The 21,888-nt window shown below is 45.7% G+C and overlaps 1 protein-coding gene across 2 annotated transcripts in view; it reads right to left on the reverse strand.

Moving 5' to 3' along the window:
- Positions 1 to 602: 602 nt before the first annotated feature.
- The window catches only part of LOC146208430 (uncharacterized), a 36,163-nt gene continuing 14,877 nt past the window's right edge, over positions 603 to 21,888 (reverse strand). For both annotated transcript variants that reach the window (XM_084587274.1, XM_084587272.1), the window contains exon 5: positions 603 to 963. In XM_084587274.1, the coding sequence (XP_084443400.1) occupies positions 758 to 963 (206 nt within the window). In that variant the 3' untranslated portion in view covers positions 603 to 757. The remainder of the gene's footprint in view (positions 964 to 21,888) is intronic.

The following is a 21,888-nucleotide window of genomic DNA, read 5'->3' on the forward strand; positions in this document are numbered from 1 at the left end:
CGTAACCACAGCGCCACCCCGGCGGGGCGATACCAAATGACATCGATTACTACGTATTGCGACTTTTTACGAATCATAAATCCCTCAAGCATTCATTGAAAATAACTGCTTCTTTCCATCAGTAGATGCTAGGGAGCACCTTAAAGAACTGAATAACGGTACATAATTTCTCTGTCACAAGTTCCTTAAATAGGACATTAAAGTGTGCCAAATATTGACTAGCAAGAAGAAATAATGAGTCCTACAAGTGTTTCATTAATGCAGCTTTATGACCGTGGCACTGCACATCATCCTTAAAAAGCTCTGTCAGGTGGGCATGTCTTCGCAAGAACTTTCTCTCAGCTCCATTCATTGAGGGCCGATGTCGACTGATTCGCGACATTACGTGATTTATTGTTAATAGTATGAATGCTCTTATTTTATACCTGTTCACTCCTGTTCTGCCGCTGCTTGGCTACGCATTTATTTTACGCCACTTCGTGGGATATCTTGTGCTGATATTAGTAATTGTTTCAGCAAATAATGATTACAATGAAGCTGTTCTTACCTTTAACCGCAAATACAAAATAAAATATATATGGGAGTCTTTACGAAGAGCATGGAGAGATTTATTATTCATTAGAAATGAATGTCCAGAAACCATCTTTGGAAACACGAGCTTTAATACTTTTCGCTGCTTTTCCATCCGAACGAGGAAGTATACGTATGTATAAAACAGGGATCTGAAGAAATAATCGCCTGCATCGGTCTCAATAACTTAGCATCCCTTTTCTTCCTCGTCATCAATTCCAGCAGGTGGTCTAGCGTTAGAGCTATCATGATGTTTACAGATCCCTAACCAATATACTCTGTGCGACTCTCCTTTGCAAATATTATTATATATATCCAAGCAGTGATCCATTCGGCCATCGATATGGTGATCCCAAACAAAAAGGTCACACCCAGTAAAAGGCTTGAATTCACCTGCGAGAAAGGTAAATAAGCATAAATGTTGAGTACAAACAAGTGCAAAGAGGTTTGAGATTCATTAAAACGTAGAAGTGAAGGAAGCCAACACTCCCCGGATAACACATAAGAACGGAGAAATGATTTCCTTTATTAATCCGAAAGTATTACTTCGCTAATAATAACTGTTTCACAGGAAGAGAAAGGCCCAGTATCTGTCACGCTTGTTCTGTGGACACCTGAACCGAGCCGTAAGGAAGGGGAGGAAGGTGGGAGTGCAAAAATTGTTGTTGCGACTGTAGGAAGAAGGAAAAAAACTACACGGGCCTGCTACTAGCTCTGTAGCTGAGCCACCTCCGCTGATTGATTTCTTAAGCTGACTGGTTTATAGAAAAGAAAAGGCGCAGTAACTGTCTCAGTTGTTTTCTGTGGACACCTCAACTGCGCCGTAAAGGAAGGGAGGAAGGTGGGAGTGAAAGTGGAAAGAGAGAATGAGGAGCCGTAGACGAGGGCTGCGGAGTAATTTCGACCACCTAGGGATCTTTAACGTGCGCTGACATCGCACAGCACACGGACGCCTCTTCTGGAGTTATTCCGGGATAGTGAAAACATTCTGTTGTTGTGTAAATACCAAAATCAGGTCAATCGCCAGTTTCTCTAACGGCCTTCCGCCCTATTTCCCTTACACCTACAATCTGTAAGCTTTATGAACACATTCTAGCAGCTCGATTGTTATGGTGGCTGGAATCAAATGTTTTTTATCCAGAATCTCAAATCGGGTGTTGTCCTCACATTGTAACAGAAGACGGCCTTGCAGTTTTCGCTGCTGATGTACTTAATCATTCTCCCCAGAGTCATTTGGTTCGTACTGTGATCGCTACAGACATCGCAAAGGCATATGACAACGTCCTCCGCTCTGCAATTCTTAGCACCCTTCAGGATCTCCCCGAATCGCTTTCTTCTCTCAATTCACTCCTTTTTAACAAACAGTACCTTTAATATTCGTGTCCATGGGAAGCCTTTTGGTTACATTACCTCCAACCGGGGAGTTCCTCAGTGCTCCGTCCTCGCCCTCACATTATTTAACGTGGTTTTTATGCCTCTTGTCCGAGCCCTAGAAAACACGTATTATGTACGCGTTCCTGCGTAGGCCGACGACGTGGCCTTGTGGTCTTGTCGTCCAGATGCGTCCGTACAACAGTCGGCACTCTAGCGCGCGCTGGATGTTTTATCATCTAAACTCCCCGTTTTGGGTCTGTCCTTATCGTGTAATAAATTGTTTTATTCGCATCGGAAACAAATCTGGCTTACGGAAAGCAGCCCCTTTCATTTTACGGCGGATAATTCTTAAATTCACCAAGTGAAAAGTGTTCATGTGCTAGGTCTCCTTCTTCATACATCTTGGACTGAAACACCTTGGCTAAACACTTCCCGTATATCGGCTCACGCTACATGTGGTCTGATTCGTCGCATAGCTATGCGCGCAGGTGGAGTGCGTTCTGATGCTGCTGGTCGGCTTGTTCGCTCCATCCTTTATCCGCGGATGGTGTGCCAGGTACAATTTTAGAGCCTCACCCGCCGTCAATGAGGCTCCCTTGAAGCTATCAAACGCGAGGCTAAGCGCGCCATAACCTATCTCCCTCGTCTTACACCCATTCCCGTTCTACAACTTTATGCTCAACTTAATATATTAGCTGAACTCATCGACCAGCGTGAAACAAGCAGAGCACGGAAAATGTCGCCTCAGCTTCATCGCAGTGGTAAGACGCCCGACTACTGTGCCGGAGTTCCGGGGTTCGAACCCGACCTCGGCGGCTGCGGAGGTTGGCAACCAGGGGCTGAGGAGTGCGGACGCGTTTTGCGTCGGCTCCACGCTTTTTGTCTCGATGTGCCAGAAATTTTCACCGGAATTTGGTTTCAGTGGTGCCATTGTGCGTCGGAAGGCGTCGTGAGCTTGTGGACACCGAATTTGTGACTGTGAGTGCAGCAGTTTGGTTTTTATTGTCGGTCTTGTGCGGAACACTTGCGAAACGCTAGCGCCCGTTTGGCCTAGCGCGGCTTCGGCCGAGGAGACCGGCCCGGAGGCCCCTTCACCGCTGGTCTACCGCCGCGTTTGTGGACCAAAAATGACGATGCATGTGACCGTAGAAGGTACTGACCTCGATCCAGAAGACTACGACAGCACCTGGGTACAAACGCTCAGGAAAAAGGTTGAATCGAAAACCAAGCGGACGCTTCTGAATGATTCCAAGGAGGACAAGGTGGTGCAACACCGCGTTCCAAACGGGGAAGCCGCTCATGGCGCTGCTAAAGCAACTAGAAGAAAATTGGCTGAACGGTCAATAGCTATGAATCTTCCGAGGTTCCCGGAAGAAGGTATCAAGGTGATTATTAGGCCTCGTGAAGGTCTAGCCGTCATTAAACGCACGTCGGGCCCGCTGCTTAGTCAGGCCCTCGCCATGGCTGCCGGAATCAGCTGGTCGGAGCTGGACTCATGGTGTGTCAACGGAAAGCAAGGTACGGTGCTCTTTCATTCCTTGGACTTTAGTCGAGGCGTGAAGGTAGCCGCAATCCGTTGCTTTAAACTCGATGACAAGGAGCATGAAGTGGTGGCCAATCTGATCGCACCGGAGGATTGCGGCCGATGAGTCGTCCATGGGATATGTGATACATTCACGGAAGAACAGTTGTTCAGAGCATTGAGGAAGGATCCACAGAACCCAACGGTCGCTGGGGTGCGGCGGATGGGGAAGACTTCCACTATTATTATCACCTTTTTGGAACCTGAAGTCCCAAGATTTGTCAGGATTGAAGGCATGCTTATGCCATGTCGATTGTTCAAAAAAAAAAGATATGAAGTTTGCTTCAGATGTGGGGAACTTGGTCATCGCTCAGATGTGTGCGATAGTGAAAAACCTAAGTGCCGTGGTTGTGGGGTGGTATCGCCGCCCGAAGATCACCAGTGCACTCCCCAATGTCGCCTATGTGGAAAGGGCCACCTAACGGGAGACAGACGCTGCAAAGAACTCTTCCGTACACCCTACGTTATCAAGAACAGAAAGTGGGAAGCAAAATTAGCCGCCGAGGAGGCAGCCAAACAGAAGCTAGCCGCCGAGGAGGAGGCCAAGAAGCTGCAACAGGTCCGCTTTAGTCGTCGCGATGGGCGTAGTGAGTCCCACAACCGGTCCCAGAGCCGTACAAGAACCCGTTCCTCGTCGTTCCCGCGACTGCAGCCGCCGTCGTCCAAGACGATAATGGAGGGCTCTCGACCAAAGCAACAGCCGCAGCAGCAGCAGCAGCAGCAGAAACCGCCGCAGTCACCATCAAAAGGAGTGAGTAGTGACTCTCAGGACTCAGCGGAGGTTCAGGCTCTAAAAAAACAGAATCAGTTGTTACAGGCGCAAGTTAAGGCACTGCAGGAACAAATCATTGCGATAGGCAAAATTTCACAACCAATGGAGACCGAAATGCCGGTAGCGGAGGCACCGCAGAAGGAACAGGAAAAGACCCCTAGGGACAGTCCTCCTGCAGCAAAAAAGAAAAGAGGTCCCGAGCTGGATCTCGAAACCCGCGTCCAAGGATTGGAAAAACGATTCGCTAAAAAAGAAGACGACGACAAAATTTTCCAACAACAAGTTATGACCGCGTTAGAACGCCTGAACAGTGCTATGGCAGAGATGCGGGTCGAAATGGCTAGGAGAGACGAGAGAATTCAGTTGGTTTACCAAGAGATTCATAACATTAAAAATGGCTCTGCATCACCGTAGAGATACCATTTGGCAGTGGAACTGTAGGGGCTTCAGTCGCAAACGCGCGGAACTGGAAACTTTTTTGACGAACATTGACAAACCCGAAGTAATCGCATTGCAGGAGTGCAGTAAGCACGCTAAGCTAGCGAGTTACAAATCATACGCGGGACGAGATGACAACACGCGAGTGGTCACCCTTGTCAAAAGGAATATAACGGTGCTGCAGAATAATACCGGGACAACAAATGTTGACCATATACTAATCGAGATAATCCCACAAAAAAGAAAATTCAAGTCTATTCATCCTCAATGTATATAGCCCGCCTCGACAAAAACGTCAATGCAACTTCAATGAGCTATTCGCCAAAGCGCGAGTGATCGCGAAAGGAGGACCCCTGTTGATAGTAGGGGACTTTAACGCGCATCACACGGCATGGGGGTATAGATACACGCAGGTAAAAGGACGCGAACTATGGAACAGCATTCAGCAGAATGGCTTATTGCTTCTGACGGATCCCCTGAAACCAACCCGCCAGGGTAACAGCGTTTCGATAGACACATCTCCGGACTTAACTCTAACCGGAGGCTGCATTTACGCCACGTGGTGCAACACAGGTGAAAACTTAGGCAGCGACCATAAAATTATAGAAATCGTAGTAGATAACGGCCCACCGGTCGTCCGCACCAAAAAGGCAACGTTGGTGAACTGGGAGGCTTTCCGAAATGGCCGCACAGGTGACGAGGAAGGCATAAGTAACATTGACGATTGGAATAAAAAGGTCATTCAGTCGGTCAACGAAGCAACGGAGGAGGTGGAGGTTGACGAGGACATTGAAGGAGTAGACCGTCACATGGTCAGGCTCTGGCGTAAGAAGAAGGATCTAGAAACGAGACTCACACAGAAAAGAGGGAATAGGAACTTGCGCAGAGAATTGGCAGTGCTCAACAAAGAAATTGAAGAATATGCGCTTGTTTTAACGAGGCAAAACTGGGGCAGCATTTGTGAAAAACTGGACAGGAATGTCGGGAACGCAAGTACGTGGCACTTACTTCGGCATCTTCTAGATCCCGACAAATCTAAACTGGAGGCCAGGCAGCAAATTCACAGGCTAATACATACCTTTGATGGGACCGCGGCTACCCTCATAGCCCAAGTCCGAGACCGGTATTTGAACTGTGCAGAGGATATAGGCCAACAAATGCCCGATTATAAGGGCCAGGAAAACCCAGAGCTAGATAGCCCGATAACAGTTGCCGAAGTCCGGGCAGAAATAAATAGACTGAGAACAAAGACTGCTGCAGGTCCGAACAGAGTCAACAATCGAATGCTAAGAAACTTGGACGACGCGTCGATCCGACACCTCGCAGCATTCATGCAGGAATGTTGGGAGGCCGGTCGGCTGCCGGCGACATGGAAGGCCGCAAACCTCGTATTCCTCCCGAAGCCGGGGAAGCGGCCGGGTTTCGAACACTTGCGTCCGATCTCACTCACGTCATGCGTGGGGAAACTAATGGAGCATGTTCTTCAGGCCCGGCTGAACCGGTTTTTGGAGGACAACGATATCTATCCGAACACCATGATAGGATTTATACCGCATTTGGCCGCATGCGATGTCATGCTGCAGCTAAAAGAACAGATCATACACAATTCAACAGTAGACACCAGGGTGATCGTTGGTCTAGACGTGTCAAACGCTTTTGACAACGTGAAGCACTCGGCTATTCTGCAGAATCTCAGTGCATTAGATGTTGTAGTTCGCACGTACAACTACATACGCGACTTCCTCAGCAATAGAACGGCAACTATCAGTATGGGGGGACACACAGTAGAAGGTATTCGACTGGGAAATAAAGCCACACCACAGGGATCGGTGTTGTCCCCGACGCTGTTTAATATCGCCATGATTGGTCTCCCCCCAAAACTAGACGAAATCCAAGGGCTACACCATACATTATATGCAGATGACCTGACTCTGTGGATGTGCAGGGGCAGTGACGGTGAAATTGAACAGACACTCCAGCGGGCAATCGAAGTTATAGAAAGATACTTAGAACCGATCGGGCTCAGATGTTCGGCCGAGAAATCGGAAGCGCTCGTTCTCACGTCAATGCGATCGCCCCATCGTCGGCGTATAAAGCAGGATAACCCGAAAATAACACTCAGGGTCAACGGTAACGTTATACCAACAGTGGAAACCATTAGAGCTCTGGGATTACGAATTCAGGCCAACGGCAGGAACTCGGAAACGATACAGAGGCTAGACGCTAGCACCAGTCAAACCTGTAGACTCCTGAAGCGGATCGCAAACAAACATGCGGGAATGAAAGAAGCTAACCTCCTTAGGCTAGTCCAGTCTTTTATAATCAGTAGGATAGTCTACGTGGCGCCGTATTTACGGCTTCACAAGGCAGAAAAGGAGAAACTTGACGTTCTCATTCGTAAAGGGATAAAAACGGCACTAGGTTTACCACCCAATACATCGACAAACAAGATTATGAGACTAGGGGTCTCCAATACCCTCGAAGAGCTCATTGAAGCTGCAAGGACTTCACAATACCAGAGACTGCTGCGCAGTCGTACTGGTCGGAGCATTTTGGAAAAACTGGGGTATGAGCCGCAAGCATGCTCCAGACGTACAGAAAAAGCACCTAGACAGGTTAGAGACAAATTAAAAATACCTCCGCTCCCCAAAAACATGCACCCCGTTTACCATGAGAGCCGGAGGAGTGATAGAGCAACAGCGCTGCAAGCCCGTTTTGAGGGAAGACAGGACGTCTTATATACAGATGCCGCACAATGCGCGAACGGTAGGGGACGTGTTTCAGTAGCAACTAGAGAAGACGGGGGCTCGGTAGTATGCTGCAGCACCAGAAATTCGACCACAACGGAGGCGGAAGAGGTTGCCATCGCGCTAGCTCTAACACAACAGGTTAAAATTATAGTTACAGACTCGAAATCAGCGATTAGAAACTTTGACGCGGGCCGCATTTCGGCCATAGCAGCAAGAGTGTTGGCCAGTGGTTCACCACCGGCAGAGCAGGTCGCGCTCATTTGGAAACCGGCGCACCAGGGGTTGAGGGGGAACGAGAAAGCGCACGTACTGGCCCGAGGATTAGCTACATTCCGGGATCCCAGTGACGACTTATGCGCAACCCTGTACCCCTTGCGCGATGAGGAGCCCCTGCAGTTCGACGATGACCTTAACACCTACCAAAATATCCTAAATCATTACAAATTAGGCAGATCAGTACTACCAAAAGCGTGTAAGCAACTCACCAAAAGCGAGGAGGATATGTGGCGTAAGCTACAGACTGGAGTATTCCCGAACCCCCAGCTTTACAGCAAGTGGCACCCGGAAATTTTTAGCCCCAGGTGCAAACGTTGCGATGGCATAGCGGACATGATCCATATGATATGGACGTGTCCTAGATTTGGAGAACCTGACCGAACAGATGAGTCCTGGGAGGCACTACTTCTCAAGCAGGACGAAAAAGGGCAACGAGAAGTCATCCGTCTTGCCCTGGCCGCTGCTAAGATCCAAGGGATCCAGGTCGACGGCTGAGGGGGAGGACAAGGTTGGGACAGAGCTTCGCCTCGGATCCTCACCAACCTTTTGACGGGTGCAATAAATGTTATTTCTCTCTCTCTCGGCGGCTGCGTTTCGATGGCGGCGAAACGAAGAGGCGTCCGTGTGCTGTGCGATGTCAGCGCACGTTAAAGATCCCCAGGTGGTCGAAATTGCTCCGTAGCCCTCCACTACGGCTCCCCTTTCTCTCTTTCCACTTTCACTCCCACCTTTATCCCTTCCCTTACGGCGCGGTTGAGGTGTCCACAGAGCAAGTGTGACAGATACTGCGCCTTTCCCTTCCTGTGAACCAACCAACCAACCAGCTCCATCGCTTACACACTCTTCCTCCTTGGTCGTACTGTCAGCTCAGACATTTGCTCCACTGCTTTTGCCGCCGATATCAGCCTCGCATGTGCCTCCAGGGCGCATAATATACACCGATGCATCACTCACAGCTCTGCAGGAAGTTGCCGTTGTGTACAGTCCCTCCAATGCTCATCTTAACTCTCGCACAACGTATGGCGTGGATGCATGCATTCCCCTTGCATTGGAGCTTTAGGCAATACACAACGCAATTAGTTCCCTCCCACTGCAACCCACATTTGATACTGTTCACATTTACACTGACTCCCTAGCCACCCTTAAGCAACTTAAGGCTGTTCGGCGCACATTCCAAATTTTACAATCCACTCACCAGCTCTGCAAAAAATATCCCTGTCCGCTGTTATGCTCACGGTCTATATAATATCCAAGTGGATAAAATGACCCACCTTGACACATAGCACATCTCGCCACCTTTCCCTCTTCCCCTAGATCCGCTCATGCCCCATGTTTCCGAGAAAGAATCTTTGCGCCAGTAAACACGCGCTCTAATTCTTCTGTGTTCGCACCCCCCCCCCCCCCCCCCCCCTTGTAATCTCACTCCGGAGCAGGAGTGATTTAGGCGCCGGATTCGGGCCGGAGCGGCTCTGACCCCTTCTGTGCATCATCGGTGGCGTCACGAACGCTTACAAGAGACCGAAAGGGCCCGCATTTTGGTGCTTCACAGAAACTGTGCGATGCGAAGCATCTATTGTGGACCTGCCCAGCTAGAGCATCGGTGAGACAGTGCTACCTACGAAAAGTAGGCCTGCGGTGGGACCGTGAATGTGATTACAGGAAGTAGACGCTGAACAATCAGTTTATCGGCAACCTATCCGAATATTTAAGGGAAACCTGTTTGCACTCTTTATTCTAGTTTCCTCCTACTCCCCGCTCCCTTTTCACTATACCTGATGGCAAATTCCTCGAATAAAAAAAAAACGAGGAGCAAGGCTTGTGCCCGTCAAATGTGTTTTCACCAAAAGCTCCTCTAAGACATCCAAATGGTCAAAAAAAAAAAAAAGATGTCCTTTATTTTAAGACACGCAAATACCTTACACTTAAGTTATTATGCAATATTTTTATAGGCGAATTACGTTTGTCTAAATATTCATACATGGAAGCTCCTAGCTATTTATCCTTCCGTTTAGATCATTCTTTAAAGGTGCAATAATACCGGGGCCGCATAAAGTCTTTGAAAACTCATTTTGCCCAAAACAATCCATGATTGGAATAAATTGCCAGACGAAGTTGTCTTAGCCTCGCACTCTTCTTTTGAATATGCTCTGTCGCGGGTTTTGTTGAATTAGCGTTTTTTTTTCTTTTTTATATGCTGTGTTGATGTGCGTTTTCCAATTTTTTGCATACGATTGTTCTGTATTACAATATGCGTTGTTTTTTAAGTCTTTCTTGCTTTCATGATTTTTATATTAGCTCAGTATTAGAATTTGTTGTATTCTTTTCTTTTATATACATCAAAGTGTGATCTGCACGACTATGCATGCTTTGCAGCTGTATCCTGCCTACAAAAATGACCTCATCGGGAGCTGTAGGTAAATAAGTAAATAAATAAGGAGTGTTGTCCTGCGTGGGAGGACACACCGGCTACAACAATGCGCAGAAACACCGCCATGACGAGCACGCAGGAACACGCAAAAAAGCAGCCAAAGCAACCTGCATACCAGCTATCGTCAGCCGCAGCAAACCTATCGAATGCGTTATCTCACCCGATGCTATAGCTTCGCTACGCTGACAGGAGCCCAGGCCACGCGTTCCGTAATTCGTGTTAGGTCTGTGGGTGGCTGAGCACTCACATTCACTCTCATGACTACCTACACTAATGCCCAATACCTCCCACTCATCACTACTCACTCTCATGGCTAGTCACGCACAGTCACAAATGTGAGCGTGAGTGATTGAATGTCATTGCACTAATTACTGAATGCGTAGACATATGAAAAACCTGCCTAATTTGTTGGCTGCAAGTGGCCCCGAGGGCCGAGGACATCTTGCGGCAGCTTTCAGCATTATTCGGCAAACCAGGCGCGTTCAAAAGGATTTGTTAACCATTCTTTTCATTTCCGGTACCGGAGCATAAAAATATGCAAAATATGCAAAAATATGCAAAAAGCAAATTTGGATTCTTTTCAGCTCAGGAGATACCGCGAGAGGCTTAAATATATGTTCATGATTGTTCCCAACAAATTAGGAATTAACAGCAGCAAGTACATTGAGCTCGTCCCGGGTCGTTCGACACGATCCTACCATTCTTTAAAAGTGAAGGAATACTCATGCCGCACTGAAACATACAAGAATTCTTTCTTTCCCCGTACTGTGCGGGAATGGAATGTCCTCAAAGCGAATATTGTAGAGGCTTCTACTGTGGAGTCATTTACGGAGTCGCTTAGGAATTCGTAACAATATTGCAGCATTCAACATTTTCATTTTTTTTTTCCCAGTGCTCATTTTAACGCCAGGCGTCGTCTAATATTGTATAATGTTGTTTCTTTCGGTATTGCGTGCTGAGTTGCGTGTACCTCAGGGAGGTTTTCTTTTTGTCAAAGTGTATTTTACACCCACTCCTGCTTAAGGATTTGCAATAAAGCCAGCAGTCTTCTGTAAATAAATAAATAAATAAATCCCACTGAGGCACAAAACTAGAAGGTATCCTTTTGTCTCTTCCGTTCAATCTTGCAATGAAGCGACTGGTCCGAGAGCGGAACAATATACAAATAAGTTGCTTTAAGCACTTAGGACATAACCATTTGGACAATCAAAGGGTACATTTCTTGGAAGAAGCTCTACAGAAGCCATCCGATAGGGTAGCTCAGTTTCCAAGCGCCAGCTCACTGGAATGAACCCCGGTGAAGTCGGTTGTACTAGAAATCAAGGCCAAATTTTTATTTCTATCGGTAAAGATTGATCTCTACTTGGCAGGCTAGACAATAGTAGAGGCGGACAAGATGCGAGTCATGGACATGTGAGTATAATGAAGTAATTGTGTGGACCATGCCATACAAACCAAACCGAACTACCATCCAAGCCTTCTCCACGAAGATAGTAAGGCTACCACATCCCTTGACGGACGTGAGAAAGGAACAGACTGTCACCGTAGTGACTGCACTAACTTTGAGTCGCCTCACATAGAGCATACCATGCCACCACCTCAACCTTGCGGAAATCGAGGCTATATGTGCATACCCGTCCAAGGGGAGCATTCAAAACAGCTCTGAGCTTCCCATGTCCGACAACTACAGAAGTCTTAGGTCGAGAAATTCATAAAATGTTTAAAGAGCTCAGGGAAGCCCTATTCACAAGATAGAAACAACGTATTCTTGCGACAGCGACGGGTCGCATGGTGCTCTAGAAGCTTCATGAGGAAAACCTCCAGGCCATCCAAGGTCAGGCATCCCTACAACTGCTCGTCCGCGACAATAGATCAGTGGCGTCCGTAACATTGTCTATACATCACATCAGACATCAAAGCAGAAGGCAGGCAAGAGCAAAACCCAGATCCTGGACAGAGATCCCTGCATAAGGACACAGGGGCCTACCCTGAGACAAACAAGTTCGCAGTGGTGGCTGTGAAGTCACAGCTCAAATTGATTATACAAGCCTTCATTTGTACGAATCCTATCCACAGTGCAGGAACCGCACCAATTTCCCTGGCTACGCGACATACCGAAAAGGAGGGAATCTCACCCACTATAGCCACAGACTCCCACTCGGCTTGGCGCTATATATACCGCACTAGGCCTAATTCCAACAAGACATCGGCACTTCTTACGTCCGACGAATACCAAAAAGTTTATATTGTGATATGAATCCCTCGATAAGAAGGACTTGAAGGAGGTGAGGTGGCGCATTGCATAACTCGAGAAAAGGCTAGGGGACCACCATTTCAACCCATATCCATCCCTCAACCCAGTGAATGTGAGGATAGTCTGGAATACAGGAGGCTGGAGATGCGTAAATAACTCACTCGACACAAGAAATTGAAACTGCCGAGGCCATTAACAGGCGCATCATCCATACTAACACATATCCTAATACGTATGCCAATTATAAGGTAAAACGTACGAGCTACAGCTCTATTTGCCCCCGGTATGCCACCTACCGCATTAAGTTTCACATATCCTCAGGGCGCTCGGACAAATTACCGAACATAGCTTTCGACCTCACTTCAGCATCTGCACCAAGGTGCAACTACTTTGAAATTTCTAATCAATCCCCATAACCATGCATGCAAAACAGTAATGCAAGACACATGCCAAGCAGCAGATCGACTATAGTAATTTAGAGAGAATAAAGATTAGATAGATGGATAGATGGATGGATAGATGGATGGATGGATCGATGGATAGATGGATGGATGGATCGATGGATGGATCGATGGATGGATCGATGGATGGATCGATGGATGATGGATGGATGATGGATGGATCGATGGATCGATCGATGGATCGATGGATGGATGGATGGATCGATGGATGGATGGATGGATCGATGGATAGATGGATCGATGGATAGATGGATAGATGGATAGATGGATAGATAGATAGATAGATAGATAGATAGATAGATAGATAGATAGATAGATAGATAGATGGATAGATGGATAGATGGATAGATGGATAGATTAGATAGATTAGATAGATTAGATAGATAGATTAGATAGATTAGATAGATAGATAGATAGATAGATAGATAGATAGATAGATAGATAGATAGATAGATAGATAGATAGATAGATAGATAGATAGATAGATAGATAGATAGATAGATAGATAGATAGATAGATAGATAGATAGATAGATAGATAGATAGATAGATAGATAGATAGATAGATAGATAGATAGATAGATAGATAGATAGATAGATAGATAGATAGATAGATAGATAGATAGATAGATAGATAGATAGATAGATAGATAGATAGATAGATAGATAGATAGATAGATAGATAGATAGATAGATAGATAGATAGATAGATAGATAGATAGATAGATAGATAGATAGATAGATAGATAGATAGATAGATAGATAGATAGATAGATAGATAGATAGATAGATAGATAGATAGATAGATAGATAGATAGATAGATAGATAGATAGATAGATAGATAGATAGATAGATAGATAGATAGATAGATAGATAGATAGATAGATAGATAGATAGATAGATAGATAGATAGATAGATAGATAGATAGATAGATAGATAGATAGATAGATAGATAGATAGATAGATAGATAGATAGATAGATAGATAGATAGATAGATAGATAGATAGATAGATAGATAGATAGATAGATAGATAGATAGATAGATAGATAGATAGATAGATAGATAGATAGATAGATAGATAGATAGATAGATAGATAGATAGATAGATAGATAGATAGATAGATAGATAGATAGATAGATAGATAGATAGATAGATAGATAGATAGATAGATAGATAGATAGATAGATAGATAGATAGATAGATAGATAGATAGATAGATAGATAGATAGATAGATAGATAGATAGATAGATAGATAGATAGATAGATAGATAGATAGATAGATAGATAGATAGATAGATAGATAGATAGATAGATAGATAGATAGATAGATAGATAGATAGATAGATAGATAGATAGATAGATAGATAGATAGATAGATAGATAGATAGATAGATAGATAGATAGATAGATAGATAGATAGATAGATAGATAGATAGATAGATAGATAGATAGATAGATAGATAGATAGATAGATAGATAGATAGATAGATAGATAGATAGATAGATAGATAGATAGATAGATAGATAGATAGATAGATAGATAGATAGATAGATAGATAGATAGATAGATAGATAGATAGATAGATAGATAGATAGATAGATAGATAGATAGATAGATAGATAGATAGATAGATAGATAGATAGATAGATAGATAGATAGATAGATAGATAGATAGATAGATAGATAGATAGATAGATAGATAGATAGATAGATAGATAGATAGATAGATAGATAGATAGATAGATAGATAGATAGATAGATAGATAGATAGATAGATAGATAGATAGATAGATAGATAGATAGATAGATAGATAGATAGATAGATAGATAGATAGATAGATAGATAGATAGATAGATAGATAGATAGATAGATAGATAGATAGATAGATAGATAGATAGCATTTAAACGTGCCATTCACGCGCAGGTACGTGCATTTATTGACCAGGTGGACTCCCTGGAATTTCAACTTATGGCAATTGAAAGCGAAACACGTTAACTTTACCTATGGCACTAAGCCACTGACAGACTACATTGTGAACGGAACAATATCAGATAGAAACTTTGCTGCGATAGCCAGCAGTTTTAAGTAGGTGGACTAGGCTGAGTGTCCTTAATCAGAAGTTTTTATCACGACATGCTTCGAGAAGCCAGAAAAAGAATGGTCTTAAGATTTCTTTACCTTAGTTTAGACTTCTGTACAATAAAATATCAGGGGCAGTTTTATTTTAAGTATATTGTTACGAGACACGTCGAGATATTAGGAGGCGATGGTACGTCGTAGCCGCAACAGTTCACCGTCAGGGACACACTCACAGGAGAACCAGACGTAGCTGCAGCGTCGTCTTTCTCTACTTGCCCAGCACTTTGTCATCGTCTCTTTGACTGCGTACCGTAACAATACCCCCCCGCGGAAGAAGCACAGTCCCGGTGCGTAGACTACACAGGTGAGCGCGAGATATAAGGTTTGAGACGAGCGACATGCGTGACTTCTGGATGATGGTTTGCCGGGGAGTGGCGGTTCACAGGGATAATCTCGTACGTCACGTCGGTAAGTTGCCGCAAGACCTGGTAAGGGCCCACGTAGCGGGGCAGAAGTTTCTCGCACATGCCTACACGTCGAGCAGGGAGCCAGAGGAGTACGAGGGAGCCAGGAGGGTAGTAGGCGTCACGGTGCTGGAGATCGTAACGGTGCTTTTGAGAACGCTGGGACGCACGAAGCCGGTCTCGAGCAATATGACGGGCGGCATCAGCCGGGCGATGGCATAAGAAGCGTAACTGAAGGAGGAATCGCCAAGAGGCAGTAAGGTGTCGAAGGGAAGTAGAGGGTCGCGGCCGAAGAGTAGATAAAAGGGAGAGTATCCGGCGGTATCATGTCGTGAGGAGTTATAAGCGAATGTTATGAAAGGTAAAGAGATGTCCCAGTCACGGTGATGGTCAGAAACATACATTGACATCATATTGGTCAGGGCACGATTAAGGCGCTCAGTAAGACCGTTCGTTTGTGGATGGTAGGCCGTTGTGAAGTTGTGGCGCGTAGCGCATGAGCGCAGAAGGTCATTAACAACTTTAGAAAGGAAGCAGCGACCGCGATCGGTGAGCAGTTGACGAGGAGCACCATGAAGCAAGATGACGTCATGCAAAAGAAAGTCTGCAACGTCGGAGGCACAGCTGGTGGGGATAGCTCTGGTTATGGCATACCGGGTGGCGTAATCGGTCGCTACGGCAATCCATTTGTTCCCTGAGGTCGATGTGGGGAATGGCCCGAGCAGGTCGAGACCAACTCGAGAAAAGGGCTCAGTTGGAACTGCGAGTGGTTGCAGGGGCCCACTAGGGTGAAGAGACGGGGTCTTCCTGCGCTGGCACAGCTCACAGGTGGCGACGTAGCGACGAACAGAGCGGTAGAGGCCAGGCCAGTAGCATCGCCATCGAACATTGTCGTATGTGCGGGACACTCCTAGGTGCCCTGCTGTAGAAGCATCATGAAGGTGCGCAAGAACAGCAGAGCGTAGATGTGTCGGGACAACAAGCAAAAGGTCTACACCATCTGGGCACATATTGCGTCGGTATAATGTGTTATTAAGCAGCACAAACATACTGATGGGAGGATCGGTGCTGTCGTTGCGCAGGTGATCAATAATGGGGCGCAGGGAAGGATCACGACTCTGTTCGACGCAGATGTGGAGAAAGTTCGAAATGGACAATGCCCAGCACTTCGTCATCGTCTCTTTCATTGCGTACCGTAACAATATTATATTAGGATGCTGGTGGCGACGGTCATTTTCTTTATGTTCATGTGGTTGCGCACTTCATGCGTCAAGAGCGTTCAGCGTAGCTTCAACAGTAATTCTGGCCACCTGGGTATACCATGCTTCGGCAGAGCACACCGCAGGATTGCTTTGGCTTTAGCACGATCGTAAACATTCTCGTGTATTCCGCTGTATAAGATGTATCAAAAGCATGTTTTAGGAAACGTTGAGCTACTGCCATTTTGCCTCGAATATCTTATTAACGATTCTTCGCACTATCTCCCTTTTACGATATATTTAGGATAGCCATAAGAACAGAGAAATGTGTAAAATGTGCGAAGTATTATCATATGCTTAGATTTTTTTTTTATTCGAAGGCTTGCCATGAAGCATAGAATAAGGCTGTCTTTTAACTTCTAAGAAGTCATGTAGTCTATTTTCTCCAAGGAAATGGAGCAAGCTTAGTTAGTCATTTTACGATGCTGAATTGTCCATTGATGGTAACAGCAACATAGGTATTGACTGTAGCAAGCAATACGCTGAACGTCAATATCTACTACGGAAATTTTCGTTTTGAATTATTGAACGCTTCCAGGATGTTTTTTGTCCTTGAAATTCGGGCTGAGCTGATATCTATTCGAAGGGCTGCATGTTTCGTACTATGTGTAGAGCGTGTACTTTACTGCGATCCGCACATGTGCTCTTGCTTCAGAAATATAGTTAGTGAGCAAAGAGATGAATAACAGTGTGCAGCAAGTAACATGAAGCAGGAGACACAACAACGTCAATCAGGCTTTCGAGGACAAAGGCTCCTCACACGTTTACAAATGAATGTCTATTGACGATTTATGTAATTACAAGTAATATTTATTTCGCTCTAGCACATAAAAGCAGCAAAATCTTTCATTTCCTTTACACAACGCAGTTTAATCATTTGAACGTGGATATATAGTCTATATTATCCTGCTCACGACCTTATATCGTCACTTTGGAGTACCTTACCTTTCAATCGCGGGCTGCGGTTGGACAATGCTGGATCTTTAAAAGTGTACATTGACATACACACGGCATTACAATTTCAGATAGTTGCTTCTTTCATCTCAATATTACAGTTAACATATTCACACCACGTCAAATCACACATCACATCACACGCCAGACGCACTAAACCACTATCTCCGAAGACCTCTGAGCTATGAAGACTTACGATGCCAGAGGTATGTTGAACAAGCATCGGGAAACACTACTAAATCGTAAACACCGTGGTTTTGGAGATCTGCTACTTACCTTAAAATAGCAGGTCAAATTGGAACCCCGGAATATATATTCAGAAAAATTTTAGAATTTCTTATTTACAGTGCCATGCCAGCTCTTGTTAAATACTGCCAGGTGATTCAAATTATTCCGGACTGGGGATTTACAACACTCTTTCAGAACTTATAGATGCACACAAGACAGCCCAAATTCATCGCCTCTCCAGGACAAATCACGGCCATCTCATCCTTGACCGGTTAAACGTCAACCCAATAGGCGATCCCCATCCCACAGCCCCCCTCCCGACATGTGTACACAGCCGCCTCGTTGTCAAACCACTACCAAAAAACATGCTCCCTGGCCGACACGACGCGCGCCGTCAACGCAAAGCCAGGGCACTCGATGAAACCTACCATACCGATGAACACGCAACATACGTGGACGCGGCAAGGCAAGATGCAACAACATATGTGGCCTGTGCTACCACGCCGCAATCTACACTGATCTCCGCCGCCACGGTGCGTGCCCCCTCCCCCACCGCAGCGGAAGAAACAGCTATAGCGCTCGCCATCGCTGACCCGCGTACGCGTACAGTCCTTAGTGACTCAAAGAGAGCAATTCTAAATTTCTCGGCAGGCTACATCTGCCTTCCTGCTGCACGCATCCTGCGCGGCTGCACTCCCGACCACAAAATTAACCTAGTCTGGGTACCCGCCCACGCGGGCAACTCTGGAAACGATGGGGCCGACCAACTTGCCCGAGGATTAACAATCCGGGCGGTCGGTCTCACGCATCTAGACGCACTCGCTGAAGCCCCCCAGACTTTCGCCGAAATTACCAATTTACACAAAGAGACGCGACGCCTTTTCCCGCCTCCCCACCCCGACCTCGACCGAGCACAAGCCACCCTGCTGCGCAGATTACAGACCCACTCATTTCTTAGTCACTCCAGGCTATCACTAATTACTAACGGGGAATACGACCCCGCATGTCCAAATTGTAACAACGGAGAACCCGCCACTCAGGCGCACATCCTCTGGGGATGCGTAAATAACCCGCCCCCAAGGGCCCTCCTGCCAGCTCCCTCTGCGGAAAGCTGGCACCAACTCCTTACCAAGCCAGACAGGAACACACAACTTTCACTCATTTCGTGGGCCCAGGATGTCGCCCCCACCTGGGGGCCACACAGGACTGCCCTAATTCATAACATCTGGGGCAAATAAAGTTGTCTCTCTCTCCCCCGGACTCTTCCACTACAACATACCTTGTAGTTCTATGCGTCGCTTCGGAACGTTAGACTCCACATGCCACATGCGACAAGTGGACAGCCATCTAGGGATGCTTTTCTAGCACCATATATGCGACGCATGTTCCTATTGTATTGAGTTTGACCACACTTAATCTTGGCGTAGCATATAGATTTCCCATAAATATAGTTTCTTAAGTATAGTTATAGTATAGTAAGTATAATGTTATGCTTGTGTTAAACTATACCATTACAAACACAATAAGTATAGGATCGAAAGTACAAAAAGGATAAATATCAGAAAAGTTCTGCCTCTAAAACATTGGCCACTTAAACCGCGCATGCGCCTGGAGTATTCTACTGCAGGAATACATGCATGCTGCCTTATGTTCTGTTAACATAAACAAAGTAAAGATTATGAGGGAACTGAATTTAAATCGGACGTGTCCTCCTGAGCTATCACGAAGGACAGGGTGTAGCAACATATGATAACGAAGTAGCATCGTTCATGTTGGTTACATCAACGTGTAGTGCAAAGATGTAATCAATCTGATACTGGCTTGAAGTAGGTTATTTGTAATAAGCATAGGTGATAGTGTCTTAGCACTATAGGTGGCTGTTGACGAGTGGGACACGGAAAACAAAAACAAAATGGTACCAGGACCTGATTAGCCAATCATACAGATACTTTTTCGACAAGAGGTGCCACTAGCTGGTACCTTTAAAGCAATTAAAGCAATTGCGGTTCGCGGTAGCGGTGCCAGGTGCAGCCAATGGTCAAATAAACGGCCGCAAATAAGCAGTAGTGGGAACCCTTGGCGATGGGCTGGAGGTTCATAATCAAGTACTTTCACAATGTCGTTATTGGAGGTTGTAAATTGGAAATCTTATTCACAGTTAGTACTTTTTTACCTGCCATTATTTTTAAGCAACGCTTAGTAAAAAAGACACGAGAAGTTCTCGTTTTCCTCTGATAGTAACCATTCCACTTCCGAACGTGACCTGCCTTGGTGGACGGAACCATGACAACAACTTGAGCTGAAAATTGAGCCATTAAACGCATTCCTGCAATAATTTCAGCGAAAGCACGTAGAGGAATGGAGCCAGCACTTCCAGAATCACATAGAAACAGGAAGGTGGCCTATACTTAGCACATTTCTTGGACTGTCATGTTAACAAACCTATTGAGACCCACATTCACTTCCATCCTGCTATTGATGCATTCTGTTTACTGGGCTGTATGGCGATAGTCTCTAAGAGAACAGGCGATAAACTTTATTGTTGGCTTACAGTTGACAATCTATAAATTTCAATATATACCTAGACACAGTCTTCGACGAAGCTAGAAAATTAGCTCGCGGGCCCTTCCCCAACAAAACTTCATCAAAAATCCGCGCTGCGGGGCTTTGTCGACATGCGGAAATTGCACTGATCGTAAGCTTCATCCTCCCACGTGACCTTATAGCCAGCACGGCTAATACCAACGGCGCGAGGCATGGTTGCTAGGCCATCAGCGCTACCCTTCAAACCTGACTGCGATTCCTAAGAATTTTCTGTAATTATTTTCTGTGAGAATAGTGCTACAATGGCTTCCAGGGGCAGTTTCTAAAAACTCCTCACGCCCGTTTCTATCGTGGCCACCTGACCGATGGAGTGAAAGCTGCGCCTGCTAAAGCTACTACAGACGTCGTTATGACACTTTCAATGCTCTTAACTGGGCTAGTTGTTGAACGAATTCAGGCATGGTGCTAGCTCACAAGGAGGACACACACGGCGGGTAGACAGACTCCATGTGCACTAGCACCATGCCTGAGTTATGATACTTGCCAGTACCTGACGCCAGCTACCGCCTCTTGGCATTGCATCAACAAACCTCCTAAGGATTGGATGCGAAATTTTAGGCAGATTGGCTAACTGAAATGTGCGATCTAGCGAAATTGCAATAAGCTCCATTGTCGCAGCCTTAGAAGTCGCCTCGGAAAGTGTATTTATTAAAAAAAGTACTGCATTTCGAATCCAACTGATACAATAAAACACATTTGCAGTGTACAAGGAGGAGAGCGACGTGAAGGCCACTGACGGTCACGACGTGTAAGCTGGAAACGGAAAGTACTCGGGAGACTCAGAATACCAACCAAACTTCAAGCCCACAAATTCACTGAAATCACCCCTCGTCTTCATAACCTGGTACCGGGTGTCCCGATTCCCAAAAGCATGTACGAAAAACTCCACTGCAATACGAGTTAGGCTAAGGCCCAGCACAAAGAAATGGCATTCATATTTATCAGTGCAGCCCGATGTGCCGACGCCGCAGTCTACACGAAAACGCTAAGAAAGCAGTAGCAGGGATGATCGACTGCTTAAGACCAGTTCCATCACTCAAGTGAAAGAAGGCTCTATCGCACTCGCCGTCTAAAAGAGACGATAACCAAGAGACTCGCCGCCTGTCTTAACGCATTCCCAAGCAGAATGTGCAAATTTCCAAGCAGAAAGGGTTGGAACTAATCAGATATTTCAATAATTTTTTTGCGAGAATGCAGGCGAACAGAATTTACCTAAACTGCAATCTGTATACCTGTACACGAAGGAGTTACAGCGAATTTGGATGCTGACAAGCGCCTGGTGTGCTGCAGTTTCAGCCTACCTGTTGCGCAATCTGGAAGGCGCCGCTAAGAAACGCGGTTGTTTATATCCAATGCCGCCCATATTGCTAACACCGTGTTACGCTCA

The sequence above is a fragment of the Amblyomma maculatum genome, chromosome 1, assembly GCF_055883805.1.
Source record: "Amblyomma maculatum isolate TAMU_Amacu chromosome 1, ASM5588380v1, whole genome shotgun sequence".
NCBI classification, from domain to species: Eukaryota; Metazoa; Arthropoda; class Arachnida; order Ixodida; family Ixodidae; genus Amblyomma; species Amblyomma maculatum.